Below are 17,952 nucleotides of genomic sequence, written 5' to 3' on the forward strand. Positions count from 1 at the left end.
ACAAAAAAAAAACTGAAAACGCATACCCAGAACATGCTGTGGTTTTTATAGACTTCACAGTACAATCTGTACGCATAAAATACAGTATCCTTAATAATGGAATTGTTGAAGTGATCTAGTAGTGGCAGGAGTACAAGGAGTTAAAAGTCCCTGCTTGGGACAGAATGCAGGCTACACCTTGGGAGAAAATTTATCAAACTGGTATAAAGGAAAACTGGCTTAGTTTCCCATAGCAACCAATCAGATTCCACCTTTCATTTTTCAGAGCTCCTTTGAAAATTGAAAGGTGGAATCTGATTGGTTGCTATGGGCAACTGAATTACTTTTACTTCATATCAGTTTTGATAAATCTTATTTATATCCAGCTGCTAAAAAATCCGATGTTTTGGTCAGAAAATGAATCTTGCTCATGCAGACGAACGTATTTTCTTCCATGTCCGTTCAGTTTTCTCTTACGGACCGTATGTGGAACCATTAATTTCAGTGGGTCCGCAATAAAAACTGAATTTACCCCGTCCTATTATTGTCTGCATTACGGACAAGTATAGTACTGTTCTATTAGGGGCTAGCTGTTCCGTACAGAATGCACACAGACGTCATCCGTATTTTTGGTGGATCCGTTTTTTTTGCGGACCACAAAATACATACGGTTGTGTGAGGCCTAAGACTGAATTATTTTTTCTTCTGATGTCATTCTTGGTAGTTGCTACTATGTAAGCACCACTAGCAGTGCTATTATTGTTTCTGTGTTTTTAGGCATTTGCTAAAGAAGGAGCAAAGGTTATTGCAACGGACATCAATGAAGAGAAGTTGAAAGCTCTAGAATCGTACAAAGGTTGTTACCTCCACTTGGTTATTTTTTTTTTATTTTAAATTTGGAAAAACAAACAAAATAATGTTTCAAAGCCTATCAAGGCCTATCAAGTATTGTATAATAAAGAAGAAATGTCATTGTGGGGCAAAGTATTATTAGTTTTAAGCAAAATCCCGTACTTCAAGGCATGCTATAATAACCAATGTAATAGGGGGTTACAAAAAGGGATTTTCTGAGACTTGGATATTGATGACCTATCCTTAGTGGGGGTCCAGCACCAAGCACCCCAGTCAATCAGCTATTTTGGGAAGCTCCCGGTGCTGGAAATTATACACTGGACTGAGACTGAAACTAAAAGATCTGTTAACTGTGTAGTCTCCGATACTGAATGGGAGCTAAGCTGCAGTACCGTGGCATGGCCACTACACAGTGGACAGAGCCTTCTGCTCCCAGCTTTGTCCACTGTATAGTTTCCAGCGACAAGTACCCAAAACAGACGATCTGTAAAAGTGCCATGTGTCAGACCCTCACCCATCTCTTGTATTGATGAACTGTCCTGAGGATGAGTCATCAATATCTAAGTCCCGGAAAACCCCTTTAACCCTTTCTCTGTTAAAAACATAGCTTTTATATCCTTACAGAGTGACACTTCAGTATCCAAGGACATATCTCATACGTCCATATTACTGAAGGCTGTATCTTAGGATGTGTAGCAGCAAGCAATATTATCAGACAATCTAAGTTTTAAAAACAGACCAGGATCACACTGCCTAACCGCAATACATTCTGATATACAGCCATTAGAAATGAGTCCCAGTGAGAGCTGTATAAACCTGCAGCACTTATTCATGACCCAATTTCTCACGGCTGATCCTCTGAGTGTATGGCAGCTAGCACTGTGATCCCAGTCTTGTTTCAAAGCTTAGATTGTCAGGCTAAACAGCTTGAGATATTCCAGGTTAAATTGATCCCCCCCCCCTTTCAGCCGGCTGTGACCTCAGCAAGCAGAGGAGGAGGAAGGCCAGTGGGGGACTGGCTGACAGCCTGCAGGGAAAAGAGGCATATCCTTTTCTGTCTAACTGTACATGAACCTGGGGGGGAGGTGCATGTTATTATCCCCTCTATTAATCAAAGAGCACACTTGCTCTCTGTCACATGTGGGGGTATTTTATCACACATAACACTCACACTATAGACATCAATAAAGTTTACATTTTATGCTAGCCCTTTCCTGTCCATACCCGATCTTTAGCGTAAGATATGCAGACTATTCCCTAGTGATACCTGTTAAATGCTGAAGTAGTAGTGATAACAATAATTTTCCTATTTTTGACAAATATACCAATAATTTTCCTATTTTTGACAAAAAAAAAATATTTTCATTAGTCAGAAATCACATTTTTGGCCACTGTCGCTATAAATGATCATTGTCAATTACTGTACTGACTTTTTTAATAAATAAAAAATAAATAAATTAGTGGTATTCGTCCAATTTTCATACATGCGTAACAGTTTTTTTGTGCCCATATTATAGATGCAACAACTCTCTGACCTGCTGCAGCTCATCAGAACCGGAATTATGTGCTCCAACTACAATTCTGATGAACCACAGGAGTAGTAAAGCATCTGCATTATACTTGTCTGAAAGTGGCCATAATTAAAGTGGTATTCCGGTTGGTTAAAGTTATTCCCTATCCACAGGATAGGGGATAACAGATTAGTTGGGATCCTACCGCTAGGATCCCCACCAATCACGAGAACTTGCACGCTGCCGGTCCATTCATTTCTATGCAAGTTCCAGAGATAGTCAAGTACAGGGCTCTGGGCTCTGCTTTCTCTGGGACTCTTATAGAAATGAATGGAGCTGCTGCGCACATGTGCAACCAACCACTCCATTCTTTTTACGGTTGCTGCGGGAGGCACGGGGTCCCAGTGGTAGGATGCCCACCAATTTAATAGTTATAACTTTCTAAGCAGTCAGAATACCCCATTAATATATTATATTAGGTTTAAAAATGTATAATTTATAATTATGATTACAGTGAATATAGGGGGATGGGAGATGATATACTATATAAGTCCCAATACGTAAACGTTGGTTGGTTCAGTCCTGCAGTTATTGCATTTCATTAACCCCTACCGGACCTTTTCCTTATATGTACTCAAAAAGTCCGGTCTCTGAAGCTGAGCAGGCACCTTAGCCACCAGGTGCCTTCTGTTTTACACAGCACTCGGATGCAATGTCCCTGATCTGCGATAATGACGATCACGGACATTTAACTCCTCAGATGCCATGGTTAGTTACAAAAAATGAATCTCCTACACGCTACAATGTTAAATGGGTTGTCTCACTTCAGCAAATGGAATTTATCATGTAGACAACGTTAATATAAGACACTTCTATAAGACACTATAGACAAAATTGCTGGAGTGTGCATGGGGACGGCCACCAGAGAGACCATCACTTTTTTCTGTAATGTGCAAGCACAGCCACCGCTGATGGATTGCAGGGTGGTCGTAACCATAGATATGAGCAAATAACAATACATTAGTAAGTGGCTTGTACTAACTATCTATACATGATAAATGCCATTTGCGGAAGTGAGACAACCCCTTTAAATCATTGCAGTCCACGGGAGAAGCGATCAGACAATTTCATGTTCGGGGGGGGGGGGGGGCATAAAAAAACTTTTTAAATTTTAAAAATAAAATAATGTAAAAACTGAAATCACCCCTTTCCCCACAATTTAAAATAAATAAATAAATAATAAATAAAAAAATTAAGATTATAGGCATCAACGCATCCCAAAAAGTCTGAACTATTAAAATCTAAATGTATTTTTTTGCATACAATGAACATGGTAACGGCAACAAAAATCTAAATGGCTTATTCAGCGTTTTTTCATCACTTCCTTTCAGGAACTAACAAAACGTGGTCAAAAAGTCAGAAATGGTCTGTAGCTGGAAATATAAAAAAGTTATGAGGATCAGAATATGGCATATGGATACGCCAATCTTAATAAATGTTTTTATCGGGTTTATCCTTCTGTCAGGTGCTCTTTAAGGATGCAGCCAGGCCCTGACAGACACCATTATCTACAAGAGCAAATAGGGTTGACAGTATGAAAGCCCCTTGAAGCTGCTAAGATGACAAACAAGGCCATTCCTGCACCATTGGCCTCTGTGGATACCAGCCAGTCCAGTGTTGTCATCTCGGTTCAATGGCATGTTGTCTATAATGTCATGTGACTGTGGTAGCCAATCACTACCACCCTTTGTGACATTCCAGCCGTGGACAACAAATCCATAAATGGTGATGAAGAACAGTTCTGCGGTAATAAGAATACTTAGAATGAGGCATTTACAAGGTGTTTTCCAAGCAGAAACTTAAATAAGAAGCTCTGCTGTGTAACCTGAATCAGTAAGTGGGATTTATATTCCATTATTCCAGGTATTCAGACAAGAGTATTAGATGTCACTAAGAAGGAGCAGATTGAACAGCTATGCCAGGAGCTCGATAGAATTGATGTTCTCTTTAATGTGGCTGGGTAAGTCAACTGCAAGCTCCATATATCTGACATGCTTTATCTACTTATGTACATGTAATATCAAGCACTGCGCAGCATTGACAAATATATGAAGCCCCTATTAGACCTCATAGGAATGGTCGCTCCCGATAATTGGCCCCTATAATTGGGCAGCCAATAAACAAGCAAAAGCTTGTTTATCGGCTGATGGGCTTCTTTCTCAGCACATCTTCCTGCGTAATCAGTGATGTGCTGGCCATAATCAATGGAACTGAATGAGGGAGGAATGGTTGTGGTAGCAATCATTCCTCCCACATTCAGCTTGACTCCGCCTGTGTAATCAGACTGGTGCAACAGAGCGACGATGGATAGTAACATCTAATAGCTAAAGCTGAGTGTATGTATGTCCACTAAAGGAATCCACACCGTCGCATTTACAATCACGAAATTTGGCACACGGGTACATCAGGTGTCCGGGAAAGTTTTAGACCAGGTCTCAGCTCTCTAGCACATACAGTTCCTGAGATATTCCCAAAAAGTACAAATATGGCACATCACATGACCTACATTAACCTGCAGGTCTTTCTCTTCATATCCCAACTGCCATACACACAGTCACATGTCTCTTATCAGCCAATAGAAGCTCGCAGGCCCTTAGTCTCCACATACACACAGTTTTACAGCAGGTTTCCATAACAACTCAGCCATTTTTCTCACTGCTGTAGGTCAGCTTTAAAGTGAGTTCTGTGGAGGTCACCGTTCAGGGGCAGATAGGGTGGCCATTGAGGCCACCCTCAAAAGACGGACTTACCACCAGGTCCCGCTAAGCGGGATTGAAAAAATGAAGGTAAAAATCAACTTCTGTCAGATGCAGGGGTGGGAAGGGTATAGAGGCCACTGTTAAGGGGATGGGGTGTTGTGGAAATCACTGTTAAGGAGATGGGGTACTGGGGAGGCCGCTGTGGAGGTCACTGTTAAAGGGGCAGGCTACTGTGGAGGTCACTGTTAAAGGGGTGGGCTACTGTGGAGGTCACTGTTAAGGGGACAGAGAACTGTGGAGGTTACAGTTAAGGGGACGGTCCGCTATGGAGGTCAGTGTTAAGGGGCGGGTGCTGTAGAGGTCACTGTTAAGGGGGCTTAGTGTTGTGGAGGTCACTGTTAAGGGGGCGGGTTATTGTGGAAATCACTATTAAAGAGACTGGGTACTGTGGAGGTCACTAATAAAGGGGCGGCCGCTGTGTAGGTTACTGTTAAAGGGGCAGGGTACTGTAGATGTCACTGTTATAGTGGATACTGTCTATCTTTTAACGACACACAAACATTAAATGAAAAGGATGAAATATACCCGTGCGAAGCCGGGTCATTTTGCTAGTAGTTTATAAGGCTTAGAAAAGACATCTGTCCATCCAGTTCAGCCTGTTATCCTGCAAATTGATCCAGAGGAAGGCAAAAAAAAAAAAACGTGAGGTAGAAGCCAATTTTCCTAATTTTAGAGGAAAAAACTCCTTCCCGACTCCAATCAGGCAATCAGAATAACTCCCTGGATCAACGACCCATCTCTAGTAGCTATAGCCTGTAAGTTTAAGACCACTTGAAATATGCAAAAAATCATATTTAGCATGGCTGGATCTTAACAAGGTTCCAAGTAGAGCTTCAACATGCAACAAGAAGAAATTGGAGTAAGACAAAAAGGAGATTTTTTGTGAAAGTCACCTGTAAAATCTTTTTCTCGTCTTTTCCATTGGGGGACACAGAGCATGGGTATAGCTTCGAGGTATTAGTAGGAGGGACACTATGCAAATATAAAAGAGAGCTCCTCCTCCTCGGGCTATACCCCCAGGCTCCACCAGGAGGAACTCAGGCGCTGCAAAAGCAGTAGGAGAAGGAGACAAGAAAAAATAATGGAAGCCATCGGACCAAAGCCCATGAGGTCCAACCACAAACGGAACTGAACTGAAAACCTCTCCTGCAACGGGCAGAATGGGTGGGAGCTATGTCCCCCAATGGAAAAGACGAGAAAAAGATTTTACAGGTGAGTGTCACAAAAAATCTCATTTTCTCATACTTTTTTCCATTGGGGGACACAGACCATGGGACAACCCAAAGCAGTCCATGGGGTGGGAAAAAACATCAGCACCGCCAGGAGGAGCGTCCAACTGTCAAACAGGAACCACAGCCTGCAAAACCCTACGGCCAAAGACAGCATCAGCCAAAGACAGCAATAGCCGAAGCCAGCGAATGCAACTGATAAAACTTTGTAAAAGTATGTAAGGACGACCAGGTGGCTGCCTTACACAGCTGAGACACAGAGGCACAATTGCACCTTGCCCAGGAAGCTCCCACCGCCCTAGTGGAGTAAGCGGTAATCCGAGCCAGGGGAACCCTACCACGAGCGCGATAAGCTGCGGAGATAGCCGAGCGGATCCATCGCGCCACCGTGACCTTGGAGGCCGCCAGACCCTTATGAGGTCCCTCAGGAATCACAAAGAGGGAGTCTGAACGGCAGACAGAGGCGGTAGCCGTCAGATACACCTTCAGGGCCTAGATGAGATCCAGGGAATGGAGAGCCCGTTCCGTGGGGTTTGCCGGGGAAGGACAAAAGGAGGGCAGGACAAGATCCTCGTTAAGGTGGAAGGGAGAGACCACCTTGGGCAAAAAGGAGGGAACCGGACGGAGCACCCCCTTATCCTGGTGAAAAAACAAAAGGCTCCAGGCAGGAAAGTGCGGCCAGCTCCGATACCCGCCTGATGGAAGTTATGGCCACAAGGAAACCCACTTTCCAGGTGAGAAAGGTCAGGGAGACCTCCCTCAGAGGCTCGAAGGGGGCCGTCTGGAGAGCACGCAGGCCAAATTGAGATCCCAAGGAGGCAAAGGGGGGACGTACGGAGGGACCGAATGCGCCACCCCCTGAAGAAAGGTCCTCACAGCACCCAGAAGAGCAAGGGACTTCTGAAAAAAGACGGCCAGAGCCGAAACTTGACCTTTCAGGGAGCTCAGCGACAGTCCCATCTCAAGTCCGGACTGAAGAAACGATGGCACCATAGGGATGGAAAAACGAAGGGGAGGAAAACCCGAGTTCTCACAAAAGGTCAGAAAGGCCTTCCAGGTACGATAGTAAATCCGGGCGGAAGCCAGCTTCCTCGCTCTGATCATGGTTCTAATCACCGAATCCGAAAACCCCTTCTTCCTCAGGATGGTGGTTTCAACAGCCATACCATTAAACGAAGAGACTGTAAATTCCGGTGGAAGAGCGGGCCCTGAGACAGCAGCTCCTCTCTGTCGGGAAGAGGCCATGGGGTGTCCGCCAGCATCCGAGCCACGTCCGCGAACCATGCGTGGCGAGGCCAATCTGGGGCGATGAGAACGGTCTGAATCCCTTCCGCCTCGATCTTGCGTAGAACCTTCGGTAGCAGAAGAAGCGGAGGGAAGACATAGAGGAGGCTGTAGTCCTGCCACGGAGACACCAGTTTGTCAGCCAACGCATCTTGTTCCGCCAGGTCTTGGTGGTGGCGATGCAACCACACCGAAAGGGCTCTGGCCACCCATGCCGAGGCAAAAGCAGGCCGCAGGGACGTGCCCACCAGTGAGAAAATGGACTTGGGAAGAGAGTCCAGGCGCTTGTCCACAGCGTCCTGTAAGGAGGAGCCGTCTAAGACAGGGAGGGCCGTGTTCTTGGCTAATCTGGCCACTGGGGGATCCACCTTGGGGGGAGAAGACCACCTCTCCACACTGTCAGCCGGAAAAGGATAAAGCATATCCATGCGTTTGGTGGCAGAGAACTTTTGATTAGGACGGTCCCAGGCCCTGGATATGACCGCGGAAAATTCTTGGGCGGGAAAAGGACGAACTCCCGACTAGTGGGAGGAGGAGAATCCCCTTGGAGGTTAAAGGTGTCACGGACAGCTGCCACTAAGTCAGCCACCGTGGTGAAGAGCTTAGGCAAAGGGGTCCCGTTCCATGACCTCGTCCGAGCCGGACAATTCCCCTTCAGACTTGCGCTCCCTAGGGGGGGGAAGGGAGTCATCCGAACGCGCCTCTAAACGAGGGGGGAAACGGAGTCATCCGAGGAGGGATGCTGCCGCTCACGCTGCCTCTTAGTTGTCAGGCGTCCTCTGCGGGAACCACTGAGGGGAGATGGAGTGGTTGGCGCCACAGGATTGGAAACTGCCATATGTTCCATAAAGGACATGGCTGCCTTGGCGACTAAGGCCAAATCGGCGGCCGCGCTGGACATGGCAGATGCCCAAGCGGGAACCACAGGCTCCGTAGGGACAGGAGGGGAGCTGGACTGGGCCAGGGAAGGAGGAGAGGGATGATCCTGTTCAGGGGCAGGGCAGGAGGCACAGATACCAGAGACAGACAGTGGCAGAAGGCACTTCATACAGGACCCCATTGGGATCTGAGAAGAGGTCTTGGCAGCTTTAAGGGAGGCCCCAGGCTTAGGCATGATGGCAACCACAACCCGACAAGAAAAAAGGGGCTAAAAAATCCTACCACCGAGCAACACACAAACATCCACCGGAGGAAGCAGAGAGCAGCAGGAGCTTCTCAGGAAGCGGAGGAAGGCGCCAGAGCGAAGCGCTGAGGCTCCGCCCCCAAGATGCATCATAGTAGCGGGAAAGGAGCGCGCGCGCTTATGTAAAAATGGCGTCCGGTGGAGAAGGCGGCGCGGCGAGGGTTAAATGTAGGCCAGAGGAAGACTTTCAGTGTCAGAGGCCCTCAAAATAAGCGGGGAGCCCACCGCAGGCCGGAGCTGCCAGAGAGAAGACTCCGCCCCTAATCAGGGCCGGAGTTTCAGGCACTGGCGGTAGCAGAGAAAATGCAGAGAATCGTGGTATAGTGCCTCCAGGTGCCCCCTTAGAACAAAACCCATCTCCCAGCTCCCTCAGGCAGCCCATCCATTCCCCAGATATCAGGAAGTTGATCAGCCAGCCCCCACCAGATCCCAGAGGGAGGGGGGGCCGGAGGGGAAGCCATACTTATCTGCTCCTGCAGTCTTCTCCCTCTGTTCTGTACCAGCAGGGCTCACCTCTTCAGACATCTGACTCACTGGAGTGCAGTGCTCTGGATGGAGGGCAGCAGCAGGTGACCCATGAGCTTGTGGGATGCCGGAGCTAACAGGTCGAGTCCGGATCCACTTGTCTTCTTTGGGGGAAAATGGAGGCAGCCAGGCAGCGTCCAACAGACTGCGGCAGGCACTCCACAGGGGACCAGGAAAGTGCAATGCTGACCCGTGTCCCCATCTGGAAAGAAAATAACAAACCGGAGTAGCATCACTAAAGTGTCATCCTCCTTCACCAGACACTAAGCAAAGACTGAGTTCCTCCTGGTGGAGCCTGGGGGTAAAGCCTGAGGAGGAGGAGCTTTCTTTTATATTTGCATAGTGTCCCTCCTACTAATACCTCTAAGCTATACCCATGGTCTGTGTCCCCCAATGGAAAAAAGTACAAGAAACATTTTTTGAGCATTCAATTTAATGAAAACAACAAATAAACTGAAACAGGCTGTTTTTCAGCTGATCAAAATTTTAGGACCACATGCCTTTAAAAGGCCAAATCTGTGCAAAGATGTGGATTCATTGTCATTTTCTGTCAGGTATTCAGACGTTGTGATGGCAAAGGCAAAAAAACTCCCTTTTTTTAATGTGGTCGGGTTGTTGAACTGCATAAGCAGGGTCTCTCACAGCGCGCCATCGCTGCTGAGGTGGGACGCAGTAAGACAGTCATTTGGAATTTCTTAAATGATTCTGAGGGTTATGGAACAAAAAAGTCAAGTGGAAGACCTCAAAATATTTCATCAGCACTGAGCCGGATGATCCAATTGGCTGTCCGTTAAGACACTGGACGATTCTCGACCCAAATTAAGGCCCTTACTGGTGCTGACTGCAGCACCATAACCATCAGACGGCATCTGAGACTGAAGGGCTTCAAAAACAAAAAACGTCTTCAAAGACCTTGTCTCCTTGAACGCCACAGAACTGCTCGTTTGGACTTTGCAAGAGAGCACCAAACATGGGACATTCAAAGGTGGAAGAAAGTTTTATTCTCTGATGAGAATTTTTTTTACCTTGATGGTTTCCAACGTTACTGGCATAACAAGCAGATCCCACCTGAGATGTTTTCTACGCGCCACAGTGGAGGGGTGCCATAATGGTCTGGGGTTCTTTTTTCTTCAGTGGAACAATGGAGCTTCAGGAAGTTCCGGGGCGTCAAACAGCCGCTGGCTATGTCCAGATGTTGCAGAGAGCATTCCTCATGACTGAAGGCCCTCGTCTGTGTGGTAACGACTGGGTTTTTCAACAGGACAACGCTACAGTACACAATGCCCGCAGGACAAGGGACTTCTTCCAGGAGAATAACATCACTCTTTTGGCCCATCCTGCGTGTTCCCCTGATCTAAATCCAATTGAGAACCTTTGGGGATGGATGGCAAGGGAACTTTACAAAAATGGAAAACAGTTCCAGATGGCCTTCGTGCGGCCGTCTTCACCACTTGGAGAAATGTTCCCACTTTTTAAAGTGATAAACAATAACGATGGAGCTACTCATTACTGAGCTCATGTTTGGAAGTTGGATTTCTGTTTTGGGGGGGGTTTAGTTTTTTTTTGGAGGTGTGGCCCTAAACTTTTGATCAGCTGAAAAACTGCCGGTTTCAGTTTATTCGTTGTTTTCATTAAATTGAATGCTCAAAAAATGTTTTGTCTCACTCCCATTTCTTCTTGTTGCATGTTAAAGCTCTACTTGGAACCTTGTTAAGATCCAGCCATGCTAAATATGATTTTTTGCAATTTTTCAAGTGGTCTTAAACTTTTGATCTGGACTGTATTATTACACTCCAGAAATACATCCAGGCCCCTCTTGAGCTCTTTTACTGAACTCACCATCACCACCTCCTTAGACAGAAGGTTCCATAGTCTCACTGCTAATCTTCTTTTATGTTTGTGTACAAAACTTTTTTCCTCCAGAAGCAGAGAAAGAGGACAATATACTGCTACAAATGGATCTGGATAGATTGGCGACTTGGGCAGAGAAGTGGAAGATGAGGTTTTACACTGACAAATGTAAGGTTATGCACATGGGAAGAAATAATGCAAGTACCAGTACATACTAAATGGTAAAATACTGGGTAACACTGAAATGGAAAAGGACCTAGGAATTTTAGTGAACAGCAAACTAAGCTGTAAAAACCAGTGTCGGGCAGCTGCTGCCAAGATCAATAAGATAATGGGTTGCATCAAAAGGGGCATAGATGCCCGTGATGAGAACATAGTCCTACCACTTTACAAATCATTAGTCAGACCACACATGGAGTACTGTGTACAGTTCTGGGGTCCTGTGAACAAGGCAGACATAGCAGAGCTGGAGAGGGTACAGAGGAGGGCAACTAAAGTAATAACTGGAATGGGGCAAATACAATACCCTGAAAGATTATCAAAATTAGGGTTATTTACTTTAGATCTCCCCTCAGTTGTCTTTTTTTCTAATTTCTATGTATAAATATATCAGGGGTCAGTACAGAGATCTATCCCATCATCTATTTATCCCCAGGACTGTGGCTGTGACGAGGGGACATCCTCTGCGTCTAGAGGAAAGAAGGTTTGTACACAAACATAGAAAATGATTCTTTACGGTAAGAGCAGTGAGACTATGGAACTCTCTGCCTGAGGAGGTGGTGATGGTGAGTTCACTAAAAGAATTCAAGAGGGGCCAGGATGTATTTCTGGAGTGTAATAGTATTTCAGGTTATAGTTACTAGAGAGGAGTTGTTGATCCAGGGAGTTATTCTGATTGCCTGATTGGAGTCGGGAAGGAATTTTTTCCCCCTTAAGTGGGGAAAATTGGCTTCTACCTCACAGGGATTTTTTTGCCTTCCTCTGGATCAACTTGCAGAATAACAGGCCGAACTGGATGGACAGGTGTCTTTTTTTCGGCCTTATACACTATGTTACTATGTATGACCGATCCCTCATGAAGCTAAACTGACACTGTGTTGTTTGCTTTTTTTGATTGAGGTACTCCAAGATAGCATCTCTTAGAAAACCTTCACACAGATTACTGATGACAGATGTTAAACTTACCGGCCTATAGTTTCCGGGCTCTGTTTTTGGACCTTTTTTGAATATTGGCACCACATTTGCTATGGGCTAATCCTGTGGAACACTTCCTGTCATTATATAGTCCTTAAATATCAGAAATAAGGGTCTGGCTATGCCATTACTTCATTCTCTTAGGATTCGGGATGTGTTATTATCCATTGGCGCTCACAGGTGGCACACGTTACATGTCTTCATGTATGATGTACTCGGCTATCTCCTGCAGTCCCATAGAAAATGAATGGAGCAGTAGGGCGCATGTTCATAAAGAGGGACGAAGGAACCCCCATTTTCAGAATTGGTGTTGGTCCCAGCAGTTGGACCTCCAACAATAAGTCAGCTGTCCTCTATCCTTGGAACAACCCCTTTAGGGAACACTTTAGGTGAAACCGATACCCGTTATATGTCCAATTCAGGGTACATAGGATGGTGTATGGGGATTCTCTTGTGGATGTTCCTTGAATCCCTGTACAGTGCCATACCCAGCGGACCCTACAGCAGACAGACCATGTAGTGTACAATAAGTCTATGTTATGTGATTTGTTTTGTAGTGGTGCTCACTTTGCACTGTAATCTGTTTTGTGTTAAAGGTTTGTTCACCATGGAAGTATTTTAGATTGTGAGGAGAAGGACTGGGATTTCACTATGAATCTCAATGTACGAAGCATGTATCTCATGATCAAAACATTCCTGCCAAAAGTAAGTGTACATTGTTCTCATTCATCCATGCAGTGCGCAATGTATTGTTTCACATTTGTATTAATGATCTGTAGTGGTTACTATAATAACTTACTGACTAACCCCTTCTCGCACCTACATCTGTGGTCTTTTAAAGATGGTGCCCACTCAGAAGCTGTCTGCGATCGATAAAAAAGGCATTTCACTTCCCCCATGGTTAATTGTGACCACTGCATCTGGGCAAAACCTCTGGAGCACTGCGCTCCCAGGGCCCTAACCACTCCTCCGCTCTGAGATCAAGGGAGCCGTTCGTTTTGCTGTAGTAGCCTTGTGCCTGTGACATGGCTTCATAGTTACTTAATAAAACTGCCAGAGACTGATAATGGGGTTCCTTTAAATAAAAAATAAAAAAATTCTAATCACTCTCCATTCCCTGTATAAAAAAAAAAATACCGGTACGTAAATAATTTTTTTTTTTAAATGATCATCTTTGCCACTTTCTAAAACATCCTGTACCATTAAAATATACTGTATTTTTTGCCCCACAGTGGGGGGGAAATGTCCCTGCGTCTTATGGGGTGAATACTAATGAGCGCTTCCATTATGGAAGTGCTCATTAGCACCAAAGGACCGGAATGCGTTGAAGGCTCTGTACTCACCGCTTCCTGGTCGTCGGCTCTGTACTCACCGCTTCCTGGTCGTCGGCTGTGCAGTGGCTGCGCACAGTGTAAGGGCACTCTGTGATCTCACGCTTTGCGTGCCAGTTCACAGAACAGCCTACATCGGCAGCGTCCAGGAGCAGGAGAGGTAAATGGTTTTTTTTATTTTTTTTTGTGATCTAAGGCTGTGGGCTGCTGAATTATGACTGGGGGTTGATTATATGGCTGGGTGCTGTTGAATTATGGTGGGGGCTAATCACATATGGCTTGGGACTGATATGAGGCATGGGGGTCTCTTCTGAGGTCTTATTAACTCTGGATCTGATTGGGGCTGTGAGCTGAGGTCTGATTAATATTGGGGGTCTGATTGGTGGTCTGATCTGAGGTGTAATGAAAAATATTTTTTTCTTATAGTCCTCCTCTAAACCCTAGGTGCGTCTTTATGGGTACATGTATGGGTAAATGTATTAACCCTGTATGGAAAATTGCGTAACACTCCATTATCAATACTATATTATATCCACTATACAGAAACACTATTACCTTACTGAACTACTCGAAATAAGTTAGTATACCAACTAAATAACTGAGCACAACTCTGTTCCCTTTTAAAAATAATCCTCTTATATTAATATAATATTAAAAATGACATCTCATGATTATGGTAGCGGAATCAGACATAAAACACCATCTTTAACATTCATAACAGTCAATATAGCACTCTGAACAATACCTTTTAAATATATCAATAATCTTTAAACCTAACACTTATCTAGCAATGCTACTCCAGTTTTTCTGAACCACTTCCCTACTGGAGCCAGTTTGTTACTTGTAACCCTTAGGATACAGGATTTTTTATTTTTATTTTTTCGTTTTTGCGTTTACATTTTTCTTCCCTATCATCCTTGAGCCATAACTTTTTAAATTTTCCGCTCAAGTATCCATATGAAGGCTTATTTTTTGCGGGACAAGTTGTACTTTCTAATGCCACCTTTTAAAACACAATTCCTCAACCATTTTACGGGTTTTGTTCCTATGGCGTTCCCTTTGCGGCAAAACTGACCTGTGCCCTTCATACTCTGATTCAGTATGATTACAACGAGGGATGAGCGAAGTTTCATATTTTGAAATTTAGTTTTCGCTTTGTGTTGTTGTATTTACTGAATTGCGTTATGGATTCCGTTACCACGGACCATAACGCATTTCCATGACGGAATGCATAACTGAATACCTTTAGAAGCATTCCGTTATTCATTCTGTTATAATAGAAGTCTATGGGCTGCATAACGGATCCGTCTCTTTTCCAGTATGCTGGAGTCCTCTCCTGCATAACGGAGAACGGAACAACGCTTCCGGGTTTTTCACCCTTTAGATTCCTTGATCACGGCATCTAAAGGCTTTAATGACCATGATCTTAATTATTGCCAGTCGTAGTCATTAGTTTGAAACAGCAGAGACCCGCCGGCCATACCGCCCGCTGCATACGCGAGCAGGCACCATGTTTGCCCATCGCTCTAGCGCTGTACATGTACGCCGCTGTTAGTGAAGGGGTTAAAAAAAAGTTGCAGTGATAAATCTGAAGTGAAACTACTTTACTTGGCTAAACACACCCACGTTTCAAAACCAGATCGAGTAGTGTAATATTGCATAGTTACACATTTTTGCACAAATAAACTCAAAACATTTTAAAAATACCATTTTGAGACTTGATAAAGCCAGAATTCTGGATTATAGGTGTGATACATTTTTAATTCTGTGTGACCCTTAGAGACCTGGAATCTGTCACATTAGACTGACTGCATTATGTGGTCACACAGCATTATAAAGCATTGTAATGCCGTGCGATACCGTCAGAGGAAAAAAGGGAACTCGCACTGCCACACACACAGAGTTTCTCGCACTGAACTCGTTCATCTGTGTTTGGCCTAAGGATTTTGGTGTTTAAATCAAGATTTTATGTTAAACATATTTTTTAAGGATTTTTGGTGAGATTCTTATTTTTTTATGTCCCTATCTAAAAAAAACAACTGACCTAATGAAATGAATAGGTGCAGTAACACAGTGTGACATTTCTGATTTCAGTTAGGGTCCATTCACACGTCAGTATTTTTCTGTATCCCGAATTTTGGTCAGTTTTTTGCGGTTCCGTTGGTCCTGAAAATGTTTCCGTATGTCATCCGTTTTTTTCAGATCCATTGACTTTGTATTGTACCAGGAACCGATTTTTGCGGATAATAATAGGACAAGTTTTATATTTTATCGCACATGCGGAACGGAACAACGGAAACGGACAGCACACATTGTGCTGTCCGATTTATTTCAGGACCCATTGAAAATGAATGGGTACGCAACTGGTCCGCATCCGTTCCGCAAAAAACAGAACGGATCCGTAAAGAAACAACAAACGTGTGAATGGACCCTTACTTATATATGGAAAAAAAATTGTTAGGCTACCTTCACACCTTTTTTTTCAAGCATTTTGCCTATACCTTCTATGTAAGGAAAAATGCCATGAAGAAAACGTTAGTGGTAAGTCGCGCTGTTTGCAAAAACCACAAGTGGCCAGAAATACCGCAAGCGGTAGGGACCCTTAGAGTGCTTGCTTTCACACATAAGTTTTTGTTGGCATGTTTCCGCAGTTTTGCATTTTAGAGGCATTTTTTGCTGTAAAAACACCAGCTCCAGATTTTGGGTGAAGGTTCATGGGAATGTGAAACACAAGCATGTTTGTTAATTAGGTGGTTTGTTTTATCTTTCTGGCTTATTTTAAATAAAATTTAAAAAAAAAACCACAGCATTCTGTAGCTCTTGTTGTTTTTTTTTCCCCCGGCATTTTGCCAACACCTTCTCTAATCCGGAGATGGTTATCAATACTATATAGCAGTTAGAAGCAATTATATTGGACATGACATGACTGTGATTATTAATGTGTTCCAGATGCTTGCTCAAAAATCCGGAAATATTATCAACATGTCTTCTGTAGCCTCCAGTATTAAAGGTACACATGATTCATATACAGTTAATACTGTATATGATGTATGTTTTACTTATTTGTGGCTTACTAGGAGTTTTTGTGGTGTCTGTGTGTTCTCGTAAGTTGCTGAGGAAATCCAGAAGCATCAACTGTTTTATTCTACATGTAGATTTAATGTTTATGGGGGAAAATCAAATGCCAGATATATAAAGCTATCTCTGTACTACATAATGTGGCTGAGATATTTTAAAATCAATGGCCAGAATACCACAAATCTGCTTCATCATCTGCCACGTGTAGCCTAGATTTCTGACCTAATGAAATGAATGGGTGCAGTAACACAGTGTGACATTTCTGATTAAGTTACTTATATATGGCAAAAACCTGTTAGGCTACCTTCACACCTCTGGTGTGAATTCCGGCAGAGAACAGCCTCCCGGAGTTCACCGGATCCGGCAATGCTAGATGCGGACGGAATGTCCGCTGGCCTCATAGGGTGAGGCGGAGAGCTGCCGTACGCTGTTCTGGAAGACAAGTGGGGAGTCGGCCAGACCGCTGCATGCTGCGGTTTGTGTCCGGACAAATCTCCGTTTGTCTGTCGGAACAGAATGCTGGAGTTAAACACCGGAGGTGAGCTTGTGCTTATATTCAGCAATCTGAGCACACAGGGCTGCAGCATAAAGCTGGATACAGCAGCTCAAGCCACTTATATGACGGTGGTTTTGTCAGTAGCTTAGATTACAGCTGAGCTGCTAAAACTGATCATAGCTGTGTCCTTATTGAGCATAGCCAGCAAGCATGACCCCCGCATATATTTGCTTTAGACCTCGGCTGGAACTTTACTGTAAAATTCTTGCAGCCTATATATAGTGAATAATCTGAATGTAAAGCTACTGACTTGCTTAGCTTGGTGCTGAAATCATTGATCACTCATTCTATCCTTCTTCTGTAGTCTCTGTATTAATTCTCTGTATGAGGTTCTTGAACTCCTATGAACATTACAGTACTTGCAGTATGTATATTAGCTCTCCAAAAGAGAAAGCTGAACCTCTGATGACACCAGATATAATATAGCTATATACTATAACTCAATGTTCGACCTTTTTAAACAGGGCTTGAGACATGACTTGGAAAACAAGTAAGCCAGCACCTCATCTGGAGACAGCTGTTTCAGGATGATTGCCACTCATTATTGCAGAGCAGAGGGA

The 17,952-nt window shown here is 44.2% G+C and overlaps 1 protein-coding gene across 1 annotated transcript in view; it reads left to right on the forward strand.

The window, feature by feature from the left end:
- LOC122924923 (3-hydroxybutyrate dehydrogenase type 2) overlaps positions 1 to 17,952 on the forward strand; it is a 61,055-nt gene that overhangs the window by 17,609 nt on the left and 25,494 nt on the right. The window contains exons 3-6 of the mRNA XM_044276467.1: positions 757 to 835; positions 4,266 to 4,362; positions 13,024 to 13,132; positions 16,708 to 16,768. Of these exons, the coding sequence (XP_044132402.1) occupies positions 757 to 835; positions 4,266 to 4,362; positions 13,024 to 13,132; positions 16,708 to 16,768 (346 nt within the window). The remainder of the gene's footprint in view (positions 1 to 756; positions 836 to 4,265; positions 4,363 to 13,023; positions 13,133 to 16,707; positions 16,769 to 17,952) is intronic.

This window comes from Bufo gargarizans, chromosome 1, assembly GCF_014858855.1.
Source record: "Bufo gargarizans isolate SCDJY-AF-19 chromosome 1, ASM1485885v1, whole genome shotgun sequence".
NCBI lineage: Eukaryota > Metazoa > Chordata > Amphibia > Anura > Bufonidae > Bufo > Bufo gargarizans.